Raw genomic sequence first — 21234 nt, 5'->3', positions numbered from 1 at the left:
GTACAGTGTGTACAGTATGTGTATAGTGTGTATGTGTACAGTGTGTGTTTAGTGTGTATGTGTACAGTATGTGTATAGTGTGTATGTGTACAGTGTGTGTGTGTGTACATTGTGTACAGTGTGTGTGTGTGTACAGTGTGTACAGTATGTGTATAGTGTGTGTGTATACAGTGTGTGTGTGTACAGTGTGTGTGTGTACAGTGTGTACAGTATGTGTATAGTGTGTATGTGTACAGTGTGTATATGTCTACATTGTGTACAGTGTGTGTGTACAGTGTGTACAGTATGTGTATAGTGTGTATGTGTACAGTGTGTGTGTGTACAGTGTGTATAGTATGTGTATAGTGTGTATGTGTACAGTATGTGTATAGTGTGTATGTGTACAGTGTATGTGTGTACAGTGTGTACAGTATGTGTATAGTGTGTATGTGTACAGTATGTGTATAGTGTGTATGTGTACAGTGTGTGTGTGTGTACAGTGTGTACAGTATGTGTATAGTGTGTATGTGTACAGTATGTGTATAGTGTGTATGTGTACAGTGTGTGTGTGTACAGTGTGTACAGTATGTGTATAGTGTGTATGTGTACAGTGTGTGTACAGTGTGTACAGTATGTGTATAGTGTGTATGTGTACAGTGTGTACAGTGTGTGTATAGTGTGTATGTGTACAGTGTGTGTGTACAGTGTCTGTGTGTGTACAGTGTGTACAGTATGTGTATAGTGTGTATGTGTACAGTGTGTGTGTACAGTGTGTGTGTGTACAGTGTGTACAGTATGTGTATAGTGTGTATGCGTACAGTGTGTGTGTACAGTGTGTACAGTATGTGTACAGTGTGTGTATGTGTACAGTGTGTACAGTGTGTGTATAGTGTGTATGTGTACAGTGTGTGTGTACAGTGTGTACAGTGTGTGTATGTGTACAGTGTGTACAGTATGTGTATAGTGTGTATGTGTACAGTGTGTACAGTATGTGTATAGTGTGTATGTGTACAGTATGTGTATAGTGTGTATGTGTACAGTGTGTGTGTGTACAGTGTGTACAGTATGTGTATAGTGTGTATGTTTACAGTATGTGTATAGTGTGTATGTGTACAGTGTGTGTGTGTACAGTGTGTACAATATGTGTATAGTGTGTATGTGTACAGTATGTGTATAGTGTGTATGTGTACAGTGTGTGTGTGTGTACAGTGTGTACAGTATGTGTATAGTGTGTATGTGTACAGTGTGTGTACAGTGTGTACAGTATGTGTATAGTGTGTATGTGTACAGTGTGTACAGTGTGTGTATAGTGTGTATGTGTAGTGTGTGTGTACAGTGTGTACAGTGTGTGTATGTGTACAGTGTGTACAGTATGTGTATAGTGTGTATGTGTACAGTGTGTACAGTATGTGTATAGTGTGTATGTGTACAGTATGTGTATAGTGTGTATGTGTACAGTATGTGTATAGTGTGTATGTGTACAGTGTGTACAGTATGTGTATAGTGTGTATGTGTACAGTATGTGTATAGTGTGTATGTGTACAGTATGTGTATAGTGTGTGTGTACAGTGTGTACAGTATGTGTATAGTGTGTATGTGTACAGTATGTGTATAGTGTGTATGTGTACAGTATGTGTATAGTGTGTATGTGTACAGTATGTGTATAGTGTGTATGTGTACAGTATGTGTATAGTGTGTATGTGTACAGTGTGTGTATGTGTATAGTGTGTATGTGTACAGTGTGTGTATGTGTATAGTGTGTATGTGTACAGTGTGTGTGTACAGTGTGTACAGTATGTGTATGTCTACAGTGTGTACAGTATGTGTATAGTGTATATGTGTACAATGTTTAAACACATTCTGTACAATCTTCACTTTGCCGGCATCATTTGTACAAACTCTTCATAATTTATTTCACCGTCCTCATCGATATCTGCTTCCCTGAACATTTCATCGACCTCTTCGTCCGTTGACTTCTCACCCAGATGTATCATCACATGACGGAGTTCAGCAGCGCTAAGGTAGCCATCTCCATCCTCGTCAAACATACGGAATGCTTCTCTGATGTCCTCTTCACGGTCTGTGTCCTTCATTTTTTTAGCCATCGAGGGGCTGGTTGACATCTTTTGACCTGGGGGGTAAGCACACAGCAGTGGCCCATGAGCAGCGGTCCATCCTTACAGTATTTACCTCCGGCTGCGGGAGTAGAGGTTACAAGACTTTAAAAAGATAAAGCTGAAGTAATGATGATATCGTTGTGATCGAATGCTGACTAAATTCTCATCCACTTCTATCAGTGTCCTGCTGAGGGAGGTGACCACAACTATGCAAAATGCATGCATCCAATCACAACACTGGGAATACAGGGGAATCCTGACAGTGTGCACAGCGCTCTATCACCGTTCATCAGTCCACAGTCTCATAGTGACTAAAGAAATCTGTCTAGAGCTTGGAAAATAGAGTTGGAAAAAAAATATGTGGCTTGGAAATTGCATGTTGTCCAGAGAGTTGACTCATATATACTCACTTCTATTGTAAAACTGACAAAACAGTCACCTAAAGAAGCCTCATGTGACCCTTTTTCTTTCTCTGTGTAAATGTTAGTATAGTGTACTGTCAGTGTGTTGTTCATATACTTGTAATGGGATCAACAATTCAGACTGCATCATTAATGTAGAAATGGATTTGAATACTGTTTCAGCAATTGCCCACAAGGGGGCAGTGTCAGACTGTGCAATCACAAACACAGAGCTGGGAAATCCCCTACTGCAGCTTGTGTGGGAAAACCAGGAAGAAAAAAAGTGCGGGAAGGTTGTTCAGCTCCAGAGCTCAGCCAGAGGAAAGCTGCGTGTGGTGGTCTCCCTGAACAGAGGGCTCTTTTGCCACCGGAGTCTTGGAGAAATCACCCTGTGGAACTGGTTTCTGCCATTCCCGGTCTGCAGGACTTTGTTTTCACCAAGGATCTAACCGGACTGCAGAGCATCGCAACCAGAGTGTAAGTGCAGGGGCTGTGACCTCCCTTCTTCTGCTCGGCGTGCCCCGGGACTAAAAGACTGATTAGAATCCGTTACCAGCGGGGGAAGATCAAAGGAAAAGACCGAGGAGCTGCATCCCTTCAGCGCTGCACCGGGACCCATCATCGTGAGACTCCAGGCCTGCGACGTGGGAGCGGCATCTTCTTCCGGGATAGACTGGTACGTGATTGTAGGGAAAGTTAGGGAAAGTTGCCGACATTTCTTTGTTGTTGTTTTTCCTTTCTTCTTGCTGCGTACCCGGAAGGAGTGAAAATCCAGGGACTCCACTATACACATGTGCGCAGATAGTTCGGTTGATTGTATTATAAATATGTTTCCTAGTAAAGAAATGTTACTACCGGTAAAATCTGAGTATGGGGATTTTGTTGGAATAGAGCATACACACACACCCGCGGCCCTACCACCGGTCGCTTCATGTGGCGTAGTCGGCAGGATGTGTGACCAACAAAATCATCCCCCGGTAGTAACTTATAACCGGACAGCTCCCCCGCCGTCTATTGTCAATCAGGTGAGGAAGTTTGACAGACGGAACTATCCTGTAACTGAATGGACTGAACAACTTAAGATAGTGGGGGAAATGTATAACACTGATCCTAAGACCTTAGCAGAAATGGCCATGCTAACATTAGAAGGGGAAGCGTGGACGACAGTCAGGCTAGAGACGGTTAGGGGCCAGCGTACGTTGGATGACTTGGTGCGGGTGCTGGAGAACACCTATGGGCCGACCACATATGCGGGAACATTGCGCTATATGTTCTTCCGGCGTACTCAACTCGAGTCGGAGGACATTCCTCAATATGCCAATGCCCTTCAAGTGCTACTAGAACAAGTCGGTAGAAACGAAGAACAGATAGCTAGTACGGGTACCCGTGACCTGGTGTTGAGAGATCAGTTCGTGACCGGATTGAGAGACCCGTACCTTAACCGCTCATTGCAAGATCTACTCGGGATAAATCCGGCCTTTACGTTCGCTGAGGCCAAACAAGAAGCTATAGAACGTTCAAGGGGACCGGTCGTGGAGACACAGACATATACCGCGGCTTGCAGGTCCATATCTGGTATCGGGACTCCGAACAGCAACACGGAAGAACTGAAACAGATGGTGGCAGAGTTGCAGAAACAGGTGTTACAGCTCACCTTAGACCAACAGGCGGGCCGGCAAGCGAGACAACAACCCAGCCGGCCGATGGGAAGATGCTGGACATGCGGCGATCCCCGCCATAGAGCCAACCGTTGCCCCCAGAACTTTCAAGCTCCTCCACAGTCCACTCTACCAGAACCAGCAAGTCATGTCCCACAACAGTGGCCGCCTTTAAACTAGACGCCCCTGCCAAAGAGGCTCACTCGGCAGGGGATGCCAAAGAGAGGGGTGTAGGAAAACAGAGCCAGCCACGGAACAAACTTGCATCAAATAGCCCCACCCTGGAAGTATTACTGGAAGGGATCGCCGTACAAGGGTTAATGGATACTGGGTCTCAGGTATCCACCATCTCCGAGCAGTTCTACGAAGAATGTCTAAAGCCGCGGGTTGCCTATGACCCTGATACCGCCATCAAGATCAAAGCAGCCAATAATCTACCCATTCCGGTGACGGGAGTTGCCTGGATGAACACCGAAATCTGTGGCCAAGATCTCGGGAAGAGAGGGATAATCGTGGTCAGGGAAGGCTTTGGATCAGAAACGCCCATGATTATTGGGATGAACATCTTGAAAGACCTGAATCTGGTGTTGTTTACCAAGAAGGGGCCCAAGTACTGGCAAGAAGTGACCGCACATAGGGCCACCCGCCGTGCCTTTCAGCAAGTGGTCCGGACTTGCAACCTACAGCGAATGACAGAAGAACAACTGCCGCTGGCCACGGTCACTGTAACCCGCCATACTAGGATCACCTTACCAGCTGGGAAAGAGACAGTTATCTCACTACCCCTTAGCACCATGAGACAGCTTGAAGGCGTGGAGGTGCTGATTGAGCCGCGCTCCCCGAAGGAAGGGAAGCTGAATCCACTAGTCGCTCGAACTCTAGCAGTAGTGAGAAAGGGAAGAATTCCTGTCAGGCTGGGCAACACGGCTAACGTGAGCGTTGACCTAGAAGCCGGGACACAGCTCGCCCGAGTCTACGCTCTAACCGAAGAGGTGAACCCTATGAGCCCCCTTTAGTTTGTACCGTCTACAGAGGGAGATTGGACAGTGACGGTCTCTGCCATGGCCGCTGTCGCGGGTGACACCAACGCGGGGCGAGAACTACGAGAGAAGTGTCAGTTGGACGTATCCCAATACTCCAAACGGGAGGTGTCCCAGGTGGAAGAGCTACTTCAAGAGCATCAGGCGTCCTTTGCCCGGCATGACACCGACTTTGGGTGCACCACCAGTATCAAGCACGAAATCCCCACCGGTGACACTGCTCCTATCCGTGAAAGGTACCGCCAAATTCCTCCCCAGCAATACCAAGAAGTGAAAAATCTCCTGAATTCCATGTTACACGCGGGAGTGGTACGAGAAAGCCAGAGCCCCTGGGCGGCACCGGTAGTGTTAGTCAAGAAGAAGGACGGATCCCTGAGATTCTGTGTGGACTACCGCCATTTGAATGCTTGCACCATCCGGGACTCGTACCCTTTGCCAAGGATCGAAGAATCCCTGACAGCCCTGAAGAAAGCCAAATACTTCTCTTCGTTGGATCTGGCCAGCGGATATTGGCAGGTACCTATGCATGAGAAAGATAGAGAGAAGACTGCTTTCATCTTACCCATGGGCCTGTACGAGTTCGACCGGATGCCCTTTGGTCTGAACAACGCGCCGGGGACTTTCCAGCGGCTGATGGAGCGCTGCTTGGGAGACTTCAACTTCGACTTCACCCTCATCTACCTGGACGACATTGTAGTCTATTCGGCCACATTTGAAGAACACCTGCAGCAGCTGGGCCGTGTGTTCAGTAGGTTGAGAGAACATGGCCTGAAGTTGAAACCCAGCAAGTGCCGTCTTCTGCAGCCCGAGATCAATTACCTGGGCCACCGGATCTCAGCCGAAGGTGTCCAGCCATCTTCAGAGAAGATAGCCGCCGTACGGGATTGGCCGCAGCCCACAAACGTCAAGGAGGTCAGGGCTTTCCTGGGGTTGGCCGGCTACTACCGCCGGTTCGTCAAAAACTTCGCCCGACTTGCTGCACCCTTGCATGACCTGCTTCGAGGGACCACCAACAGCCCCAGAGGACGACCCATCAGCTGGGGACCCAGCCAGGAAGAGTCCTTCCAAGCCCTAAAGGGTGTCTTAATGTCTCCCCCCATCCTGGCATATGCGGACTACAACCTGCCCTTTCAACTACACACCGATGCCAGTCTACAGGGTCTAGGGGCAGTACTCTCACAGGTACAAGAAGGCAAGGAACGGGTCATAGCCTATGCCAGTCGGTCCCTACATGAGGGCGAGAAGAACCCCACCAATTATAGCTCGTTCCGGCTGGAACTGTTGGCCCTAACGTGGGCTATGGCGGAGAAATTTGCAGGGTACCTCACGGGGACCGAAGTACTAGTCCTGACCGATAACAACCCGTTGGCCCACTTAGAAAATGCGAAGCTCGGAGTCATGGAGCAGCGTTGGATGGCTCGGCTCTCCAAGTTGAATTACAAGATCAAATATAGGGCTGGAGCTGAGAATCAAAATGCGGACAGCCTGTCTAGAGTGTCATACCCCTTACTCAACCGAGACCGGGATGAAGAATTAGAAGGGGACGAGACGCCTGACTTTGCAAAGCTCGCCCAACAGATGGTGGATTACCACCAGTTCGTTGTGGGCGAAGCTGGAACTCCAGTGGGAGTCGCCTTGCCACCCCAGGAGTGGTGCAGGATCCAGGACCAGAACCCTGAATGGGCTCTACTCAAACAATGGGTGAAGCGGCAGCAGAAGCCTCCCGCCGATATACGGGTACGACTGTCTACCGGGACCTTGACCCTGCTCAGTCAGTGGGACCGGCTGATTCTGAGAGAAGGAGTGCTATACCGGAAGGTTCTCTTGTCGCACATGCTGGAGGAATGCACACAAGTTGTGGTGCCTGATCAATTGGCCCGTGAGATGGTGGCCCAAGCCCACAAAAGGAATGGACACTTCGGAATAGACAAGACCTTTCGGTGGATTCAACAGTCCATCTATTGTCCGGGGCTCCGCAAGCTGGTTGAAGACGTCTGCCAGACCTGTCGCACCTGCGAACTACACAAGTCCCCTGAGCAGCGTGCACCTGTTCAGACAATTAAAACATCCAGGCCCCTTGAGCTGTTGATGGTGGACTATCTGCTGATTGGGACGGCGAGCAGTGGCTATCAGTACTGTTTAGTCATGGTGGATCACTTCACAAAATTCGCTGTCGCTGTCGCTACCAAAGACCAGACGGCTGAATCGGCTGCTCGGGCCATCTGTCGACAGTTCATCCATGTCTACGGGTGCCCGGAGAGGTTGCACTCCGACCAGGGGGCTTGTTTCGAAGGCCGAGTCATCGAAGAGCTGCATCGGATGTATGGGATCCAGAAGTCGAGGACCACTCCTTACCACCCACAAGGGAACGGTGCATGTGAACGCTTCAACCGGACCCTACTCCAGCTGATCCGCACCTTGGCCGATGATAAGAAAGACCAATGGCCCCAATTCCTTCCTGATCTAGTATGGGCCTACAACAACCAGGTCCACTCTGTGACTGGCTACACCCCACACACCCTTCTCTTTGGCCGCCCCAGAAAAGGGGTCCATGACCTGAACCTATTCCGCCCTGGAGATGATGTCTGCCATAACTACCCCTCCTGGCTAAATGCTCACCGACAGAAGATGGAGACTGTACACCGGCTGGTGAGCCAACAAATCCGGGGCCAGATACATGCTGACCCACTCCCCGTGCAAGAGCAGCCCTTGAAGTTGGGACAGCTAGTCCTGCTCCGTATCAAGAAGCCCCAAGGGAAACTTCGAGCCAAGTGGGAGACTGAGGTCTACCGGGTAATCGAACGCCCCTACCCCAACGGGCATGTATACTGAGTGCGGGGTGAAGACAGTCGCAGCATCCGCACTGTGCACCGAAATATGTTGCGTCCCTGCCGATCCCAGCCTGACTCCCCTACCACAGTACCCGGAGGGGGTGACGCTACCAACACGACTGACGTCACGGACGTTTCCCAGCATAGTGATCACATTGACTCTGAGATCGGTCACCCACCTACACAACTCAGTTCTTCCCCCGGAGTGCTGACTGAAGTGGGGCGTAAAGACAGTGACAGGGAGGGGAACAACCGACCCTTGAGACGCACTGACCGCACCACTGCTGGGATCCCGCCCGGGCGGTCTTACAGGGACCAGTATGTATGGCCCACTTCTCAACCAACCCCTGTGACATCTGCAGTCATCGCTGCCTGGGAACCGACGGTAGTTGACAGGGACTGCCAACCTTTAAGTGGGGGGGTATGTAATGGGATCAACAATTCAGACTGCATCATTAATGTAGAAATGGATTTGAATACTGTTTCAGCAATTGCCCACAAGGGGGCAGTGTCAGACTGTGCAATCACAAACACAGAGCTGGGAAATCCCCTACTGCAGCTTGTGTGTGAAAACCAGGAAGAAAAAAAGTGCGGGAAGGTTGTTCAGCTCCAGAGCTCAGCCAGAGGAGAGCTGCGTGTGGTCTCCCTGAACAGAGGGCTCTTTTGCCACCGGAGTCTTGGAGAAATCACCCTGTGGAAGTGGTTTCTGCCATTCCCAGTCTGCAGGACTTTGTTTTCACCAAGGATCTAACCGGACTGCAGAGCATCGCAACCAGAGTGTAAGTGCAGGGGCTGTGACCTCCCTTCTTCTGCTCGGCGTGCCCCGGGACTAAAAGACTGATTAGAATCCGTTACCAGCGGGGGAAGATCAAAGGAAAAGACCGAGGAGCTGCATCCCTTCAGCGCTGCACCGGGACCCATCATCGTGAGACTCCAGGCCTGCGACGTGGGAGCGGCATCTTCTTCCAGGATAGACTGGTACGTGATTGTAGGGAAAGTTAGGGAAAGTTGCCGACATTTCTTTGTTGTTGTTTTTCCTTTCTTCTTGCTGCGTACCCGGAAGGAGTGAAAATCCAGGGACTCCCCTATACTCATGTGCGCAGATAGTTCGGTTGATTGTATTATAAATATGTTTCCTAGTAAAGAAATGTTACTACCGGTAAAATCTGAGTATGGGGATTTTGTTGGAATAGAGCATACACACACACCCGCGGCCCTACCACCGGTCGCTTCATACTCACCTGCCACAACCTTCTCCTGTGTGCAGCACCACTCTGCTCAGTGACGTCACCGCTCTGCATACTCTCTAAGTGACACTGCACTCTGCTCCTCTTCTCAGTGACATCACCGCTCTGCAGACTCTCTGGTCGCACTGTGCTCTGCTCCTCTTCTCAGTGACATCACCGCTCTGCAGACTCTCTGGTCGCACTGTGCTCTGCTCCTTTTCTCAGTGATGTCACTGCTCTGCAGACTCTCCAGGTCATACTGCAATCTGCTACTCTTCTCATTGATGCCACAGCTCTGCAGACCCTTCAGGTCATACTGTGCTCTGCTTCTCTTCTCAATGATGCCACAGCTCTGCAGACTCTTCAGGTCATACTGTGCGCTGCTTCTTTTCTCAGTGATGTCACAGCTCTGCAGACTCTCCAGGTCACACTTTGTTCTACCCCACTTCACCAGTGATGTTACAGCTCTGCAGACTCTTCAGGTCACACTGTGCTCTACTCCTCTTTTCAGTGACGTCACAGCTCTGCAGACTCCTGGGTCATATTGTGCTCTGCAACTCTTCTCAGTGACGTCACAACTCTGCAGACTCTCCAGGCTATACTGTGCTCTGCTTCTCTTCTCAGTGATGTCACAACTCTGCAGACTCTCCAGGTCATACTGAGATCTGCTTCTCTTCTCAGTGATATCACAGCTCTGCAGACTCTCCAGGTCACACTGTGTTCTACCCCACTTCACCAGTGATGTCACAGCTTTGCAGACTCCTGGGTCATACTGTGCTCTGCTTCTCTTCTCAGTGACGTCACAGCTCTGCAGACTCTTCAGGCCACACTGCGCTCTACTCTTTTCAGTGATGTCACAGCTCTGCAGACTTTCTGGGTCATATGGTGCTCTGCTCCTCTTCTTAGTGACATCATAGCTTTGCTGACTCCCTGGGTCAAAATGTGCTCTGCTCATCTTCTTAGTGATGTCACAGCTCTGCAGACTTTCCAGGTCGCACTGCGCTCTACTCCTCTTTTCAGTGATGTCATCGCTTTGCAGACTCTCTGGGTCACACTGCAATCTGCTCCACTTCTCAGTAATGTCACAACTCTGCAGACTGTCCGGGTCACTCTGTGTTCTACTCCTTTTCTCAGTGACGTCACAGCTCTGCAGACTCTCCAGGTTGCACTGCTATCTGCTCCTCTTCTCAGTGACATCACTGCCCTTCAGATTCTCCGGGTCACACTGCGATCTGCTCTTCTTCTCAATGACGTCACCGCTCTGCAGACTCTCCGGCATGCACTATGATCTGCTCCTCTTCTAAATAACGGCACCGGTCTGAAAACCCTCTGGTATGCACTACGATCTGCTGCTTTTCTCAGTGACATCACCGCTTTGCAGACTGTCCGGGTCACACTGCAATCTGCTCCTCTTCTCAATAACGTCACCACTCTGCAGACTCTCCGGTACACACTGTGATCTGCTCCTTTTCTCTGTGACGTCACTGCTTTGCAGACTTCCAGTACGCACTGTGCTCTTCTCCTTTTCTCAGCGACATCACCGCTCTGCAGACTCTCCGGGTTGCACTGCAATCTGCTTCTCTTCTCAGTGACATCACCGAGCTGGAGACTCTATGGTTCGCACTGTGATCTGCTCCTCTTCTCAGTGATGTCTCTGCTCTGCAGACTCTCCAGGTCATGCTACGCTTTACGTGACCTAGGGGATGCTTTTACAATGTAAGTCTATGAAACATCAGAATGAGGCTTCATAGCGTTACATTATAAAAAAGACTTGTACGTCACAAATCATAGTGTTACTCAAAGAGTCTGACGAGCAGTAATGTCACTCAGAAGAGGAGCAGAGTGGTGCGCGATACCGGAGAAGGCGCTATGTGAATATATTAACACACTCACACTGCAGAATACTAACATTTGCACAGAATTTGGGGTGAAAGCTCATTGGACGTGTCTTCAAAGCAGAATATAAGTGATATCCTGTTATAGCCTTTTTTTTGTAGTAGACCTGGTTACAGAAATATGGAGAAAGGATATATGTGACTGGTATATCATGTATCAGAGACATATCATCCTGCACTTTATATACATCTTTTCACACACACAACCAGGCCTCATATATACTTGCATACAGTGTATGTGTATAGAGTGTGTACAGTTTATGTGTAGTTTGAGTATGTACTGTGTGTGTAGTTTGTATGTGTACAGTGTATGTACAGTGTATGTGTAGGGTGTGTGTACAGTGTATGTGTAGTTTGTATCTGTACAGTGTGTGTATGGACAGTGTATGTGTGTCGCCCTGGGCAAGCCAGGGGACACAGGTCGCACACCATCACACCCTACATCCCAGTTAGGAACACCAAAGCTAACCAAAAATCCTTGTTGCCTTCCTCCAGAGGCTGATGATTCACACCAGGGGGTGGGCCAGGCGGTTGGCTCCGCCCACCGAGGAGATCACAGCTCTGGAGGCGGGAGAAACCAGGCAGTTAGAGCCCAGGAGAGTTGAGCCCAGGCAGGGCAAGAGTAAAGTCTAGCTGAGGGCTAGAAAGGAGTAAACAACTAAGTGAAAGTGAAGGAGAAAAGTAGTAAAGGAGGAAAGCAAGAGTGGTGACAGAGAGAAAAGCCTGAAGTAATCCAGCTGTGTGCAGGACAGGTCAGCAAGGTCAGCAACGGCGGACACTGTCTGGAGGGGGACCGTTTGGAAGTTCCTGGAAGGACCCCGGAGGCTGTGTGCCCGGCGGTCTGGAGCAGTGTTCCGAAGGACAGTCAGCACCAGGGCAGGGGCCTCTCGGACCCCGGCAAGGCTAGGAGTCGCCAGAATTTGCCAAATCCGTCAGTGAAGGGGACGTAGATCCCCCAACAACCAAGTCCCGATTGAAGGCAACAGCCCAACCTGTGTAGGAGAGACACCGCCACCGCCAGGGCACCAGTTTCTCAGGGCCAGTGCCTGCGGGCAAAGAGTGGAGCTCCTCCGGTCCAGCTTGAAGCCGGGGAGCGGGTTACCGGTGGGGACCCATCGCAACCAACAAGTACACAAAGGTGCAAGGAAGAGGGACATCACCGTCACCTACTGGGAGAGCAAGCGCAGCCGTCCGTGGGACCGTCTTACCAGCCGTTTGGTTTACCGTAAAAACTGTGTAAACGTCTCAGGCTGAGTGAGTACCACAGTGCCGCAAGGCACAGCGCTGCCCCCGCGTCCCTGCGCCCACCAGGCCCTGCACCTCCCAAGCCATCACCGGGCCCCGGGATCACCAACCCCTACCCACGGAGGGGCAACACAACACCTGGCTGCTCCGCATCACCATCCCCGGGATCCCCACACCGAGCAGCGGTGGTGAAATCACCACAACCGTGGGTGGCGTCACGGACAATAAACAATCCCCACACCCAACAACCCCCTTTCACTCACGGGCGAGGAGCGCCGCTCGAGAACCCCCGGGATCCGGCCCACCGCTCGAGCCACCACTGAGCAGCAGCCGCCGGACCCGAGCAGAGGGGTGAGCGCAGTGCTGACACCCTCCTCCCCGCCCGCGACAACTTGGCGTCACGAACAGGATCTTACCGCTCTGCCGTCAGGTAGAGGTGCGCCTTGTTACCGCCGGAGGTATCCGGCAGGAAAATTTCAGAAGCCGCCATCTTTGGCGCGAAAAGTTCCCGCTCGAGCGTCTTCTCGAGTAGTAGAGGCGCGAAGGCCAAAACCCCGCCCCGAAAAAGGAGGGGCCGGAAAGAGCTAAGGGGGACGCGATGGCGGCTGGACGCATGTAGCTGCAGCTATAAAAGCAGGGACGCCAGGACTCTGCAACAGTATTGGGTTCCTGGAAGGCACGACTGCCAAAGTGGACCACCGAGGTGGAGATGCTGATTACAGCCGTCCCGATGTACGGAGAGGGAACCGATGTAGCAGAGTCGACTGGTGACCCACGTCCCTATGTCCTCCCAGGACCGGCCGCTGCGGCTGAGGGGCCCGGCCTAGTCTCGGCCTATGCATCACCCTTGCCGCTACTTATGGGGCGCCTCAGTGTAGACTCGCCTGGTCCGCTATTCCGCGTTACTGCCGAGGGATCTGAAGCGTTGGATGTTGGAGATCAGGAGGCTGCGGCAGCTGGCGGCAACCCGCCTGACGCAGGAACAAGAGATGACGACTCCTGCCCCAGCTTCGGGTCCGCTGTTGCAGTTGAAGGAGCAAGTTAGCGTTCCCGCTATGTGGGAGACCCCGTGGTTTACCATACCCCGCGTACCGGTGGAAATGGGTACCGGGTACCTCTGTCACAGCAGGCATGTCAGTGCATGTTTGATGTGTTGGTGGCAGAGGATGGGTCCGCCTTAGCAGAGCAACCGGAGTAGGGCAGCGGATGCCCGCAGTACCGTCCCCGTTGGGACCACCACTTTGTTTGTTGAAAAGTTTGAAAGTTCTGCCAATGATGGAAATGATTACCGAAGAAGTTACCTGATTTGCTTGTGATTTGCAACCGGCCGGAGCCGGCACCGTTGTCCCCGTGGGGACCGTTTAAAAAGTTGTTTGGCATGGGAACTATCCATGGACAAGCCCGTGAACTTGCAGGGCAACCACAGACGTTAGTGGCTTGTAAATATATTGTTTACCGTTACCGTTTTCCGCAGGCCGCCTCCGGAGAGGCAGATTGGAGGGAGGGCCCTGAGCAGAGCAGGCTAGGGCCCAGCCACCAAAGGAACCGGTGGCTACCCTCTGGAGGGCAAGGACAGATCCCGCTCGGGTACCATGTGCTGGACTGTGGGTCAAGGGGTGCTGCCTGGGCTTTAGGGGCAGCATCAGGGCCAGGTTACTTGGGTGGGAGAAAGCGGAAACCGTAACCGTAAACCGTTATGCAACGTTAAAGAAATGTGCCTCCCGTAAGGGAAGAGTTATTAAAAATGTATTTTTGTTTGATTTACCATGTTATCTTTTACAGAAAAATAAAACCGGTGTTGGACGGCAGCCTGCGGACGGTCTGCATTTTGCTAAGGGGGAATGTGTCGCCCTGGGCAAGCCAGGGGACACAGGTCGCACACCATCACACCCTACATCCCAGTTAGGAACACCAAAGCTAACCAAAAATCCTTGTTGCCTTCCTCCAGAGGCTGATGATTCACACCAGGGGGTGGGCCAGGCGGTTGGCTCCGCCCACCGAGGAGATCACAGCTCTGGAGGCGGGAGAAACCAGGCAGTTAGAGCCCAGGAGAGTTGAGCCCAGGCAGGGAAAGAGTAAAGTCTAGCTGAGGGCTAGAAAGGAGTAAACAACTAAGTGAAAGTGAAGGAGAAAAGTAGTAAAGGAGGAAAGCAAGAGTGGTGACAGAGAGAAAAGCCTGAAGTAGTCCAGCTGTGTGCAGGACAGGTCAGCAAGGTCAGCAACGGCGGTGACTGTCTGGAGGGGGACCGTTTGGAAGTTCCTGGAAAGACCCCGGAGGCTGTGTGCCCGGCGGTCTGGAGCAGTGTTCCGAAGGACAGTCAGCACCAGGGCAGGGGCCTCTCGGACCCTGGCAAGGCTAGGAGTCACCAGAATTTGCCAAATCCGTCAGTGAAGGGGACGTAGATCCCCCAACAACCAAATCCCGATTGAAGGCAACAGCCCAACCTGTGTAGGAGAGACACCGCCACCGCCAGGGCACCAGTTTCTCAGGGCCAGCGCCTGCGGGCAAAGAGTGGAGCTCCTCCGGTCCAGCTTGAAGCCGGGGAGCGGGTTACCGGTGGGGACCCATCGCAACCAACAAGTACACAAAGGTGCAAGGAAGAGGGACATCACCGTCACCTACTGGGAGAGCAAGCGCAGCCGTCCGTGGGACCGTCTTACCAGCCGTTTGGTTTACCGTAAAAACTGTGTCAACGTCTCAGGCTGAGTGAGTACCACAGTGCCGCAAGGCACAGCGCTGCCCCCGCGTCCCTGCGCCCACCAGGCCCTGCACCTCCCAAGCCATCACCGGGCCCCGGGATCACCAACCCCTACCCACGGAGGGGCAACACAACACCTGGCTGCTCCGCATCACCATCCCCGGGATCCCCACACCGAGCAGCGGTGGTGAAATCACCACAACCGTGGGTGGCGTCACGGACAATAAACAATCCCCACACCCAACAACCCCCTTTCACTCACGGGCGAGGAGCGCCGCTCGAGAACCCCCGGGATCCGGCCCACCGCTCGAGCCACCACTGAGCAGCAGCCGCCGGACCCGAGCAGAGGGGTGAGCGCAGTGCTGACACCCTCCTCCCCGCCCGCGACAACTTGGCGTCACGAACAGGATCTTACCGCTCTGCCGTCAGGTAGAGGTGCGCCTTGTTACCGCCGGAGGTATCCGGCAGGAAAATTTCAGAAGCCGCCATCTTTGGCGCGAAAAGTTCCCGCTCGAGCGTCTTCTCGAGTAGTAGAGGCGCGAAGGCCAAAACCCCGCCCCGAAAAAGGAGGGGCCGGAAAGAGCTAAGGGGGACGCGATGGCGGCTGGACGCATGTAGCTGCAGCTATAAAAGCAGGGACGCCAGGACTCTGCAACAGTATTGGGTTCCTGGAAGGCACGACTGCCAAAGTGGACCACCGAGGTGGAGATGCTGATTACAGCCGTCCCGATGTACGGAGAGGGAACCGATGTAGCAGAGTCGACTGGTGACCCACGTCCCTATGTCCTCCCAGGACCGGCCGCTGCGGCTGAGGGGCCCGGCCTAGTCTCGGCCTATGCATCACCCTTGCCGCTACTTATGGGGCGCCTCAGTGTAGACTCGCCTGGTCCGCTATTCCGCGTTACTGCCGAGGGATCTGAAGCGTTGGATGTTGGAGATCAGGAGGCTGCGGCAGCTGGCGGCAACCCGCCTGACGCAGGAACAAGAGATGACGACTCCTGCCCCAGCTTCGGGTCCGCTGTTGCAGTTGAAGGAGCAAGTTAGCGTTCCCGCTATGTGGGAGACCCCGTGGTTTACCATACCCCGCGTACCGGTGGAAATGGGTACCGGGTACCTCTGTCACAGCAGGCATGTCAGTGCATGTTTGATGTGTTGGTGGCAGAGGATGGGTCCGCCTTAGCAGAGCAACCGGAGTAGGGCAGCGGATGCCCGCAGTACCGTCCCCGTTGGGACCACCACTTTGTTTGTTGAAAAGTTTGAAAGTTCTGCCAATGATGGAAATGATTACCGAAGAAGTTACCTGATTTGCTTGTGATTTGCAACCGGCCGGAGCCGGCACCGTTGTCCCCGTGGGGACCGTTTAAAAAGTTGTTTGGCATGGGAACTATCCATGGACAAGCCCGTGAACTTGCAGGGCAACCACAGACGTTAGTGGCTTGTAAATATATTGTTTACCGTTACCGTTTTCCGCAGGCCGCCTCCGGAGAGGCAGATTGGAGGGAGGGCCCTGAGCAGAGCAGGCTAGGGCCCAGCCACCAAAGGAACCGGTGGCTACCCTCTGGAGGGCAAGGACAGATCCCGCTCGGGTACCATGTGCTGGACTGTGGGTCAAGGGGTGCTGCCTGGGCTTTAGGGGCAGCATCAGGGCCAGGTTACTTGGGTGGGAGAAAGCGGAAACCGTAACCGTAAACCGTTATGCAACGTTAAAGAAATGTGCCTCCCGTAAGGGAAGAGTTATTAAAAATGTATTTTTGTTTGATTTACCATGTTATCTTTTACAGAAAAATAAAACCGGTGTTGGACGGCAGCCTGCGGACGGTCTGCATTTTGCTAAGGGGGAATGTGTCGCCCTGGGCAAGCCAGGGGACACAGGTCGCACACCATCACACCCTACATCCCAGTTAGGAACACCAAAGCTAACCAAAAATCCTTGTTGCCTTCCTCCAGAGGCTGATGATTCACACCAGGGGGTGGGCCAGGCGGTTGGCTCCGCCCACCGAGGAGATCACAGCTCTGGAGGCGGGAGAAACCAGGCAGTTAGAGCCCAGGAGAGTTGAGCCCAGGCAGGGAAAGAGTAAAGTCTAGCTGAGGGCTAGAAAGGAGTAAACAACTAAGTGAAAGTGAAGGAGAAAAGTAGTAAAGGAGGAAAGCAAGAGTGGTGACAGAGAGAAAAGCCTGAAGTAGTCCAGCTGTGTGCAGGACAGGTCAGCAAGGTCAGCAACGGCGGTGACTGTCTGGAGGGGGACCGTTTGGAAGTTCCTGGAAAGACCCCGGAGGCTGTGTGCCCGGCGGTCTGGAGCAGTGTTCCGAAGGACAGTCAGCACCAGGGCAGGGGCCTCTCGGACCCTGGCAAGGCTAGGAGTCACCAGAATTTGCCAAATCCGTCAGTGAAGGGGACGTAGATCCCCCAACAACCAAATCCCGATTGAAGGCAACAGCCCAACCTGTGTAGGAGAGACACCGCCACCGCCAGGGCACCAGTTTCTCAGGGCCAGCGCCTGCGGGCAAAGAGTGGAGCTCCTCCGGTCCAGCTTGAAGCCGGGGAGCGGGTTACCGGTGGGGACCCATCGCAACCAACAAGTACACAAAGGTGCAAGGAAGAGGGACATCACCGTCACCTACTGGGAGAGCAAGCGCAGCCGTCCGTGGGACCGTCTTACCAGCCGTTTGGTTTACCGTAAAAACTGTGTCAACGTCTCAGGCTGAGTGAGTACCACAGTGCCGCAAGGCACAGCGCTGCCCCCGCGTCCCTGCGCCCACCAGGCCCTGCACCTCCCAAGCCATCACCGGGCCCCGGGATCACCAACCCCTACCCACGGAGGGGCAACACAACACCTGGCTGCTCCGCATCACCATCCCCGGGATCCCCACACCGAGCAGCGGTGGTGAAATCACCACAACCGTGGGTGGCGTCACGGACAATAAACAATCCCCACACCCAACAACCCCCTTTCACTCACGGGCGAGGAGCGCCGCTCGAGAACCCCCGGGATCCGGCCCACCGCTCGAGCCACCACTGAGCAGCAGCCGCCGGACCCGAGCAGAGGGGTGAGCGCAGTGCTGACACCCTCCTCCCCGCCCGCGACAACTTGGCGTCACGAACAGGATCTTACCGCTCTGCCGTCAGGTAGAGGTGCGCCTTGTTACCGCCGGAGGTATCCGGCAGGAAAATTTCAGAAGCCGCCATCTTTGGCGCGAAAAGTTCCCGCTCGAGCGTCTTCTCGAGTAGTAGAGGCGCGAAGGCCAAAACCCCGCCCCGAAAAAGGAGGGGCCGGAAAGAGCTAAGGGGGACGCGATGGCGGCTGGACGCATGTAGCTGCAGCTATAAAAGCAGGGACGCCAGGACTCTGCAACAGTATTGGGTTCCTGGAAGGCACGACTGCCAAAGTGGACCACCGAGGTGGAGATGCTGATTACAGCCGTCCCGATGTACGGAGAGGGAACCGATGTAGCAGAGTCGACTGGTGACCCACGTCCCTATGTCCTCCCAGGACCGGCCGCTGCGGCTGAGGGGCCCGGCCTAGTCTCGGCCTATGCATCACCCTTGCCACTACTTATGGAGTGCCTCAGTGTAGACTCGCCTGGTCCGCTATTCCGCGTTACTGCCGAGGGATCTGAAGCGTTGGATGTTGGAGATCAGGAGGCTGCGGCAGCTGGCGGCAACCCGCCTGACGCAGGAACAAGAGATGACGACTCCTGCCCCAGCTTCGGGTCCGCTGTTGCAGTTGAAGGAGCAAGTTAGCGTTCCCGCTATGTGGGAGACCCCGTGGTTTACCATACCTCGCGTACCGGTGGAAATGGGTACCGGGTACCTCTGTCACAGCAGGCATGTCAGTGCATGTTTGATGTGTTGGTGGCAGAGGATGGGTCCGCCTTAGCAGAGCAACCGGAGTAGGGCAGCGGATGCCCGCAGTACCGTCCCCGTTGGGACCACCACTTTGTTTGTTGAAAAGTTTGAAAGTTCTGCCAATGATGGAAATGATTACCGAAGAAGTTACCTGATTTGCTTGTGATTTGCAACCGGCCGGAGCCGGCACCGTTGTCCCCGTGGGGACCGTTTAAAAAGTTGTTTGGCATGGGAACTATCCATGGACAAGCCCGTGAACTTGCAGGGCAACCACAGACGTTAGTGGCTTGTAAATATATTGTTTACCGTTACCGTTTTCCGCAGGCCGCCTCCGGAGAGGCAGATTGGAGGGAGGGCCCTGAGCAGAGCAGGCTAGGGCCCAGCCACCAAAGGAACCGGTGGCTACCCTCTGGAGGGCAAGGACAGATCCCGCTCGGGTACCATGTGCTGGACTGTGGGTCAAGGGGTGCTGCCTGGGCTTTAGGGGCAGCATCAGGGCCAGGTTACTTGGGTGGGAGAAAGCGGAAACCGTAACCGTAAACCGTTATGCAACGTTAAAGAAATGTGCCTCCCGTAAGGGAAGAGTTATTAAAAATGTATTTTTGTTTGATTTACCATGTTATCTTTTACAGAAAAATAAAACCGGTGTTGGACGGCAGCCTGCGGACGGTCTGCATTTTGCTAAGGGGGAATGTGTCGCCCTGGGCAAGCCAGGGGACACAGGTCGCACACCATCACACCCTACATCCCAGTTAGGAACACCAAAGCTAACCAAAAATCCTTGTTGCCTTCCTCCAGAGGCTGATGATTCACACCAGGGGGTGGGCCAGGCGGTTGGCTCCGCCCACCGAGGAGATCACAGCTCTGGAGGCGGGAGAAACCAGGCAGTTAGAGCCCAGGAGAGTTGAGCCCAGGCAGGGAAAGAGTAAAGTCTAGCTGAGGGCTAGAAAGGAGTAAACAACTAAGTGAAAGTGAAGGAGAAAAGTAGTAAAGGAGGAAAGCAAGAGTGGTGACAGAGAGAAAAGCCTGAAGTAGTCCAGCTGTGTGCAGGACAGGTCAGCAAGGTCAGCAACGGCGGTGACTGTCTGGAGGGGGACCGTTTGGAAGTTCCTGGAAAGACCCCGGAGGCTGTGTGCCCGGCGGTCTGGAGCAGTGTTCCGAAGGACAGTCAGCACCAGGGCAGGGGCCTCTCGGACCCTGGCAAGGCTAGGAGTCACCAGAATTTGCCAAATCCGTCAGTGAAGGGGACGTAGATCCCCCAACAACCAAATCCCGATTGAAGGCAACAGCCCAACCTGTGTAGGAGAGACACCGCCACCGCCAGGGCACCAGTTTCTCAGGGCCAGCGCCTGCGGGCAAAGAGTGGAGCTCCTCCGGTCCAGCTTGAAGCCGGGGAGCGGGTTACCGGTGGGGACCCATCGCAACCAACAAGTACACAAAGGTGCAAGGAAGAGGGACATCACCGTCACCTACTGGGAGAGCAAGCGCAGCCGTCCGTGGGACCGTCTTACCAGCCGTTTGGTTTACCGTAAAAACTGTGTCAACGTCTCAGGCTGAGTGAGTACCACAGTGCCGCAAGGCACAGCGCTGCCCCCGCGTCCCTGCGCCCACCAGGCCCTGCACCTCCCAAGCCATCACCGGGCCCCGGGATCACCAACCCCTACCCACGGAGGGGCAACACAACACCTGGCTGCTCCGCATCACCATCCCCGGGATCCCCACACCGAGCAGCGGTGGTGAAATCACCACAACCGTGGGTGGCGTCACGGACAATAAACAATCCCCACACCCAACAACCCCCTTTCACTCACGGGCGAGGAGCGCCGCTCGAGAACCCCCGGGATCCGGCCCACCGCTCGAGCCACCACTGAGCAGCAGCCGCCGGACCCGAGCAGAGGGGTGAGCGCAGTGCTGACACCCTCCTCCCCGCCCGCGACAACTGTAGAGTGTATATGTACAGTCTGGGTTTGTTTTCAAGCTTCTGCCTTTTTTATTCAAGATTCAAAGTCTCTCTTACTTGGAATTTCCTCCGGTACGATGTCCGGTTCGATCTCCCGTACGATGTCCTGTTCGATCTCCCATGCGATGTCCGTGTTGATCTCCTGTACCATCTCCGACTCTTGCTGACACTGCAGCCCTGCAGAAATGTAATAAGTACAGGTCAGAGATGGCGCTTTTCACGCACATTATAAGCCTATCATTTATAACCAGCTTCAGGTCAGTGTCATTTTCTCGGTCATTAGTAGAGACAAGACGTCTTACTAAGACGTCTTGTCTCTAGAGTTCAGATGGATAT

At 53.4% G+C, this 21234-nt stretch overlaps 1 protein-coding gene across 1 annotated transcript in view; it reads right to left on the bottom strand.

The window, feature by feature from the left end:
* LOC142256202 (neo-calmodulin-like) overlaps positions 1 to 21234 on the bottom strand; it is a 75855-nt gene that overhangs the window by 34200 nt on the left and 20421 nt on the right. The window contains exons 5-6 of the mRNA XM_075327772.1: positions 20956 to 21075; positions 1855 to 2110 (exon numbers count right to left, since the gene is read on the bottom strand). Of these exons, the coding sequence (XP_075183887.1) occupies positions 1855 to 2110; positions 20956 to 21075 (376 nt within the window). The remainder of the gene's footprint in view (positions 1 to 1854; positions 2111 to 20955; positions 21076 to 21234) is intronic.

Source organism: Anomaloglossus baeobatrachus, chromosome 11, assembly GCF_048569485.1.
Source record: "Anomaloglossus baeobatrachus isolate aAnoBae1 chromosome 11, aAnoBae1.hap1, whole genome shotgun sequence".
Classification (NCBI taxonomy): Eukaryota; Metazoa; Chordata; class Amphibia; order Anura; family Aromobatidae; genus Anomaloglossus; species Anomaloglossus baeobatrachus.
This window is presented reverse-complemented; position numbering and strand designations above follow the sequence as displayed.